The sequence below is a fragment of the Leopardus geoffroyi genome, chromosome D1 (assembly GCF_018350155.1).
Source record: "Leopardus geoffroyi isolate Oge1 chromosome D1, O.geoffroyi_Oge1_pat1.0, whole genome shotgun sequence".
Taxonomy (NCBI): domain Eukaryota; kingdom Metazoa; phylum Chordata; class Mammalia; order Carnivora; family Felidae; genus Leopardus; species Leopardus geoffroyi.
Window position 1 is genome coordinate 8,625,340 of NC_059329.1, and position 8,630 is coordinate 8,633,969.

The window sequence follows — 8,630 nt, forward strand, 5'->3', positions numbered from 1 at the left end:
TAACTTCTAAATAATAGTATTAATACATAATAATGTTAATATGTGAATAATAATAACAACAACAATAATGCAGTTGTATCGGGCTTACTACCTACCAGTCATGGTTACAATACACATGTTAAGTAAACACTCATGTAATTCTTGCAACTACCGAGTGAGGTTGGTATAGTTACTGCTGAGGGAACTGAGGCATGGGGGCTGTTAAAGTAGCTCAAGGTGATGCCATTAGTACAAAGTGCAGGTAGGATTGAAGCCTGACAGTCTGGCTCCAGAACTCACCTGTAACTCCTATGCTCCACTGAATGCTCTCTCTTCTCTCTTTTTTTTTTTAATATGAAATTTATTGTCACATTGGTTTCCATACAACACCCAGTGCTCATCCCAACAGGTGCCGTCCTCAGCGCCCATCACCCACTTTTCCCTCCCTCCCACCTCCCATCAACCCTCAGTTTTTTCTCACTTTTTAAGTCTCTTATGGTTTGCCTCCCTCCTTCTCTAACTGTTTTTTTTCCCTCTTCCCCCTCCCCCTCCCCCATGGTCTTCTGTTAAGTTTCTCAGGATCCACATAACAGGGAAAACATATGGTATCTGTCTTTCTCTGCCTGACTTAATTCATTTAGCATAATACCTTCCAGTTCCATCCATGTTGCTGCAGATGGCCAGATTTCATTCTTTCTCATTGCCAAGTAGTATTCTATTGTATATATAAACCACAACTTACTTATCCATTCATCAGCTGATGGACATTTAGGCTCTTTCCATAATTTGTGCCCTCTCTTCTCTTAATCCCGTTACTGCTTTGAATAGATTTAGTAAAAATGAACACTTAAGGAAGTTTCTCATTCCTCCGTTAAATTTTTTAGATAATAAAGTGTGATTAACAAATGTTTAAATTATAAGGGAATAACTCTTATTAAAATGATTAATTCATTCAAGGAAAATTAAGAAGGTTACTAGTTATTGATAATAGTTCTGTATTTAATGTACTGTTTATTGACCAAAACCAAATCTAAATCCAAGTAAGTTATTCCTAGGACTCTATAATCTTTAAAGTTGTGTAAAGGCTTTAAAAATTATTGTAAAAAGGGGCGCCTGGGTGGCTCAGTTGGTTGGACGTCAGACTTTGGCTCAGGTCATGATCTCGTGGTTTGTGGGTTCAAGCCCCGCATTGGGCTCTGTGCTGACAGCTCAGAGCCTGGAGCCTGCTTCAGATTCTGTGTCTCCCTCTCTCTCTGCCCCTCCCCCACATGCGCTCTGTCTCTGCCTCTCAAAAATAAACATTAAAAAAAAAACAAAAAAAAAATTAAAAGAAATGGAACAAGAGAAATATTCTTATCTTATTATTTAAAAACGAATGGCTCTTAAAATGACTTGTTTAATTCTCTCTCAATTATGGAGAGAGATAGAGAAGAGTATTTAATTTGATATAGGCATATGTTTGGTTGCTTTCTAAATCTTCTCATATACCACAAGGCTTCATAAATTGTGTTGAGCTCTCCAGAATAAAGGTAAATAACATATAGCTATCATAAAAATTATTACCATGTAAGTTTAAAAATGCATATTGGTATATGCATGCATGTCTGAGTTTATTAACTTGTAAGCTCTTTGATATCAGGATCGTGTATTTTTGTGTTTCTCTTCCCGGCATGTAACCCAGAACCTTTTTGAAATAATATGTGAAAGTGATTTTATATTGGGGGGGAGGAGAGAGGGGGATAAGGGGGATTGGGAGGTAGAAGGGTTGGGGAGGGTAGTCCCTAATACTCATTATTATTGAGAAACAAAGTCTGTATACTAATGTTGATTCTAAAATTTAGAAATAATTAACTTTAATTAAAACTAGATATGAATTCTGTGTAATGAGGGGAGAGTGTCTTCAATGTCTGTTGCCTTTATAGGTGCATGTGAAGGAACCTTGGCCTGCTCTACATGTCACCTCATCTTTGAAGACCACATATTTGAGAAGTTAGATGCTGTCACTGATGAGGAGAATGACATGCTCGATCTGGCGTACGGGCTAACGGATAGGTAAGATTTTAGGATGACTTCAACTGTACTAATAATCTGGGAAGATAAAGGTTTTAGTAGTTCATATCTACCTAAGACCAGCCTCATGCATGTAATAGTGATCTCCTGGCATAGATAGATGACAGACACGAACTTTGAATATCAAATATGTGACATTTCTTTTTGTTTTCACTATTCTACAGTTTTCACCCTTGTGAAACTTTCCATTTTGCTAAAATAAAAAAAATTAAAAAAAAAACAATGGAAGGTATTGGAGATACAAGTTCTAGATTCTGATAAATCTACTTTAGTCTGTTTTTTATTCCAGGGATTAATATTTTTCACAATTTAATGAGTTGGGATTCAATTTAATGCTTTTTACAGTGTTCTTGAAGGACAGATTTGAAAATTGGGTGAAATTTTCATGGGAAGTTTTACCTACTTCAAAGAACAGAATTTTAAAAGAAACTTAATGTATAATAACAACTATATTAAAATGAATAGTCCTGTTTCTAAGTGTACCTGGTAGTAATTTATTCAGAGCTTATTCTTGTTAATTATTTAACGGGTGGAATTCCTCTCAAAGGTAGTCAGATTTATAGTAACAGATGGTATCAAGTGATATTTTTAAAAAATATCTATTTAAAAAAATTACCACGTCTTTTGGTTGGAGTTAGAGGAGGTAGCTAGTTGAGTTACTGTTTCAAAGGACAACATAATGAGGGCTGGCTTAATTAAGGTTGGCTTTGGTGTCTAACCATAACTTGGCGACCCTAATGAAAAACAGTTGTTTAAAAAATTAAAAGTAGTAATAATAATAGCTTGATTTGTGTATTATATAACCATAATTGTGTTAATTCCTTAACGTAGATCATCTTACTTAATACTCACAAAATTGCTTAGCTCGTTAGTATTTATTTAGAGGTGAAGAATCACCTTATTCCATTGTGGTTCATTTCTCCCGTGGTGGCAGTGAGACGGATACCCCGGCGGGAGAAGCTGGGAAAGCAGTATCTCTGTAGACTTCACAGCAGAGCGGGCTGTGGCTGCCATCGTCCTGTCCCCCTTCACACCTTCAGGTGCCATATTCTCTGTCAACACCTTTTTTCTCCCCCACGAAGAGTGACACATAGAGTACACTCAATGACTGTTGTGGGGAAAGAGTATGATGCTTCTCACAGGTAGCAGTGATAAAACACTTGGACACATCTGGAACGAAAATAATTTTGTTCAAACCTAGTACCATAGACAGAAACTGTTTCTAGGGTACCATATACAAAGGATTCCAAAACAGAGGAACAAGGAAATTCAGCCTTTCGGTTCATACATGTATTTTAAAGTTAAGTGCTCTGTAAATGTCTTAAATTTTTAAGCTAAAACACCACTGTTTTAATGTTTATTGTAGGGTGTCCTTACCCACGATTATTGACCCACTGGTGACACATGGGCTCATCTGGCCCTTACCGTAGTGGTTACTTGTCTCTCTTTTCGTGTGAGAGCTGGTGCCGTGTCCGTTTCTTCACTGTATCTCCAGTGTCCGATTCACAATAGGGCCTCACCAGGAATTATCTGTGAATCTGTATTTGATGATAGTCATTGCTTGCTGCCATCAATTTCCAGGGATAATTTGCCTAGAGGCCTCAGTTTCTGTAATTGTGAGATGAGGATAGTATTAGTACCTACCTGGTAGGGTTGTTTGTGAACTTTTCAGAACAGGGTCTGGGGGGAAAGCATTCGTTAAATAGTTTTTAGCACTGTAATGATAAAAATACCAATTTATATGCCAGATACTTACTATAATGCCTTGGTACTTTACAGAGGCGATTTCTAACCTTCAGGGTTAGACAGTATCGTCACCATTTCATAGGGGAAAACAAGGTTTAATTAATTATCAGAGATTTTCTCAAGGCCCCGCAGCTAGAGAATAACACAGCCTTGATTTGAATCAGTTATGTTGGGCCCCAAAGCCCTTGATCTTGCACTGTTTCAAGCTGCTTCTCTGAATTGAAAACCAAACCTTAGGAGGAAAGTAAATACAATACCCCAGTGTATTTGCACTGTCAGGTAAAATGGCAAAGGTGACTGGAGAAAATACCTTCAGGGTTGGCACAGTGTCAGAATTTTATGCAACTAATAGTGAAATCAAGGCTGCCTTGCTATCTGTCCTTGTCTTCAGGTACCAGACACTTTCTAGGCTGGGGAGACCTAGAACAAGGGGGTAGAGGAAGGAGAGAGTGAGAAAACAGCCACAGGCCCCCACTGCCTGGTCTTCCAGGGCCAACCCTCTCTGGGTTCCCATAACACACACTTCCTGTTCCTGCACTGCCACTGCACTTCTTGTATTCTGCCCCTTTTCACTGACCTCTCTTTCCATCTCTGTTTCTCTTACTAAATTAAAAGTGCCTCCGGAGACTGGCATTATCTTCTCTTTATATGAACAGCGGGAAATCACCAGCAGTCTCTCTAGGTAGGACTCTCCACAGCCCTGAGGAATTGGTCTAAGATGGCTTGCCACATTTTCTCTCTTGCAGACAGAGCTAAATGCATAATTGAGTACCGTGAAGGCTGTCTGCAGTCAACAAATAGGAATTACTGGTAGAAGGGGATTTTTTTTTCTATGAGAAATCAAGATTTCCTGTGGTTATATTTACTCCCTTACTCAAAAACTTCCCAGTGGTCCCTCATTGCTCACTGGTTAAAACCTAAGCTCTTCTGTTGGTGTTCAGAGCTGTCCGTGGCCTGGTGGCCGTTCCAACCCATCTCCCTCCTCGCATGGCAGCCGAGCCAAGCTAAAAACCCGTATCACCTCAGATGTGCCTTGAATCCTGGTTACCTTTGCCTCAAATGCCTTTCTCCTTTATCTTTTATTAAACGTTACCTCCTCCCCATCCTTAAAGCCTGTTCTAAACACCATCTCCCCTGGCCAGAAGTAAGTGCTTCCCTCTCAGAATTTTTGGCTTTCTCTCTCTGTGGTATTGGTCACAATCTCCCATGTTCATTATCTGCAAATGTGTCTCCTCTCTTCTATTTGATTGAGAGTACATTCCTCAATACTGGTATCGGTAAATCATTTCCACACCAGCCCTGTGAGGAGCTCATTTATTATCCATCTTTAGGGTTAGGCTAGGAAATTAATGTCTGGCAGGGTTAAGAAAGTTGCCTGTGAACATGCCACGTTCAGTGCTGGATCCTGGACCACTGATTGGTTGGCTCTGACCCCACTGTTGCCTCTGTACTTCGGCCCTAGTACCTAGGACGTACAAGCGTCCAACACAGATTGAAGTGAGTTGCTCTTCTGTGCTTACTCACTGACATTTAGTGCTGTGCCTTCAGATGCTCAGTAAGTGCTCGATGGCTGCGTTAACCAAACAAAGACCTGCATGCCACATTCCACCAAATTGTAGACAATCTGATTGCAAGACTAATATTTTTATGTGCCTCTAAGAAAGCAAAAAGCACTGCCGATTAAAATACGGTACACAGTTATCACTCAGCATTTTGTGCATCTCAAAAGAGCTAGACATAGATTTGTCTAAGCATAGATTTGTACATCACTGTTAAAAAAGTAAGATGTAAATAAAATAAAATTGGTAGTAATCCTGAAAAAAAATGGAATTATCGGGGGCGCCTGGGTGGCTCAGTCGGTTAAGTGGCCGACTTCGGCTCAGGTCATGATCTCACGGTCCGTGAGTTCAAGCCCCACATCGGGCTCTGTGCTGACAGCTCAGAGCCTGGAGCCTGTTTCATGTTCTGTGTCTCCCTCTCTCTGACCCTCACCGGTTCATGCTCTGTCTCTGTCTCAAAAATAAATAAACGTTAAAAAAAAATTAAAAAAAATGGAATTATTGTTCTTCTTCTGATGACACATATTTGCTTTACTAATATCAAATTTATGTCCTGCTGTGTATGTTTCTGTATTCTTAACTTTTATAATCCATTTGAACTCATTTTGAGTGGTAATTAAATTCACACATGTAGTATTACCATCTTTCCCACAACTCAGTTGAAGAGACACCTATAAAACATCGTCGCTGAGTTCATAGCTGTGATGTGACACAGCTCCTGGCACGGCTATGATGGTAAGATGCATCTCAATTTCAGGGATGTGAAAAATGTGGCAAAAAATATGCATCTCATAATGGATGACTTAAGTCTACACATTATCTCAAATTTCTTGTTTTAAAAAGTATAGCTTTGGGGCGCCTGGGTGGCGCAGTCGGTTAAGCGTCCGACTTCAGCCAGGTCACGATCTCGCGGTCCGTGAGTTCGAGCCCCGCGTCAGGCTCTGGGCTGATGGCTCAGAGCCTGGAGCCTGTTTCCGATTCTGTGTCTCCCTCTCTCTCTGCCCCTCCCCCGTTCATGCTCTGTCTCTCTCTGTCCCAAAAATAAATAAATGTTGAAAAAAAAAAATTTTTTTTTAAAAAATAAAAAAAATAAAAAGTATAGCTTTGGGGTGCCTGTGTGGCTCAGTCGGTTAAGCGTCTGACTTCTGCTCAGGTCATGATCTCAACGGTTTGTGGGTTCGAGCCCCGCATCAGTCTCTGTGCTGACAGCTCAGAGCCTTGAGCCTCCTTTGGATTCTGTGTCCCCTGGCTCTCTCTGCCCCTCCCCCGCTCATGCTCTGTCTCTCTCTCTTTCTCTCTCTCTCAAACATAACTAAACATTAAAAAAAAGTGTAGTTTTCTTTTATAGTCTATATGGTTTTAACTGTCAGGGGATTGATCAGTCGTTCTCTTGGTGTTGCTGAAACTTCTATTCTTTCCTCCAATGTTGTGCCTTCTGATCATTTCACTGCTTGCCAGCCCTCTCAGCCTAAACCAGTGGTTGTAGTAGATGACAGAAACTGAAGATTAAAGTGCTTTGGCAAAACCTCGCTTTTCATTTTTCGTATCTATGTTCTACCCTCTATACCCTCTAGCTTTGAAAGGGTTGGGTATGTCTTTTTGATGCAATGGGAATTTAAAAGGTAAGTGAATCTCTAACTGCTTTGGGTAAGAAAATATCCAACCAGCTGCACTGCCTTGTGAATAATCTATACTTGACCCTAAACCACATCTCTCCCTCTCTTACACAGATCTCGGTTGGGCTGCCAAATCTGTTTGACAAAGTCTATGGACAATATGACCGTTCGAGTACCTGACGTGGTGGCCGATGCCAGGCAATCCATTGATGTGGGCAAGAACTCCTAAGCTAGAATAAATTGGAATATTTTCACAAAATTCTACCTATTTTTATAGTTATTATTTCTTAATGTGATGAAATGAGAACATGGGTGAAGGGGTTTATTAGGATGATTAGCTTTACTACTTTAATTGACCTTACATAACTACTGCATTTTGTAGTTCTAAAGGTATGCAATCCTTATTTTGGTTAAATTATAAAAAAGCAAATCAAATATTAGAAAAATAGTTAATATCATAAAACCTTACATATTTTACCTTAGGTTTGTTTAGCAACTTTAGCAACATGTTTTCACATAAATTTTATCCTTAATTACCTGTAAGTTAGGTTAAAAAAAGATATTTTCCCTGTTAGATGTGGGTAAAGACAGAGCCCCTAGATGGCTTATCTAGGGCCATGGACCAAATTAGAAGGTATGTACTAGAACCCACATCTTCTTACCCAACATATATGTTCAGATTGAAACTAGAGAAGTTATGAATATCTTGTTTATATCAGTAATTAAGTGGACAAAACTAAGCACTCCGTAAACTGCTTCATTTCAAAGATAACTAGTTATTGCCCTCTAAATAGTATTTCAGAATTTTTGATTCATTGAAAAGTATCTGGACTTCCTCACAGCACGGTGCTGGTTTCTGAGAGCCGGTGCTGTAAGAGTGAGCTCCTGTGCCAGGTAGATGCTGTATCCTTTCAGTGACCCAGTTATGGAAGTTACACAGCATCATGTCTGCCTGTTCTCTTCATTAGAAATGAGGCACTAAGTCAGGCCCATCACTTGAAGGGAGGGGTGTCAGAGAATTTGCAGACATGCCTTAAAGCCACTACAATAACCATTATTTTCAGGTTAGCTTACTGGCAGGCACATTTTTGCCTATGAAAATTGTCTCTTTAACCAACAGCGTTCTAAACTTTTTTGAGAAGGGCTGGATTCGTTCTTATATTGCATTTTGAAAGATTCTTGTGTCTTCTTTTTTATGATGGTTCATTGGTTTTATTCTATAACTCCCACAGTTTTCTTCTTGACGTTCGGTTAAAATCAGAGGGAATAATGGTGGGTTCTTTTTCAATGTTGTATAATTTTAGTTTACATTTTTCTGCATTTTTCCATCAAGAAAGGCAGCTTCCTTGGGTATAATAGTCTATGTAACTGTTGGTTACATGCTAATACTTAATATTGTATTTGCTTTTCACAAATAAAACCAACCTATAATTATGGAAGTAACTCAAAACTGCTGAATTGGTTTTTCAAGTGACCGATTCTAAGAGTTTTGAGAACCTTTTGCCTAACTTTCATTGTGAAAATATTGTCTAATTTTTGTCTTAAAGGGCAGTTTTCTTATTTTCCTTATAGTATTTAAGTATCACATGGTGATCCATGTGGTTTCTATCATAGTCATTTAGCATTAGAGCAATTACGTTTTGCTTGAAGAAAATGTTTT

General features: G+C 39.1%; 1 protein-coding gene across 1 annotated transcript in view; it reads left to right on the forward strand.

The window, feature by feature from the left end:
- Positions 1-8,420, forward strand: part of FDX1 (ferredoxin 1) — a 38,339-nt gene extending 29,919 nt beyond the window's left edge. Inside the window, exons 3-4 of the mRNA XM_045482730.1 lie at positions 1,902-2,031; positions 7,085-8,420. Of these exons, the coding sequence (XP_045338686.1) occupies positions 1,902-2,031; positions 7,085-7,199 (245 nt within the window). The 3' untranslated portion in view covers positions 7,200-8,420. The remainder of the gene's footprint in view (positions 1-1,901; positions 2,032-7,084) is intronic.
- The last annotated feature ends 210 nt before the right edge of the window (positions 8,421-8,630 follow it).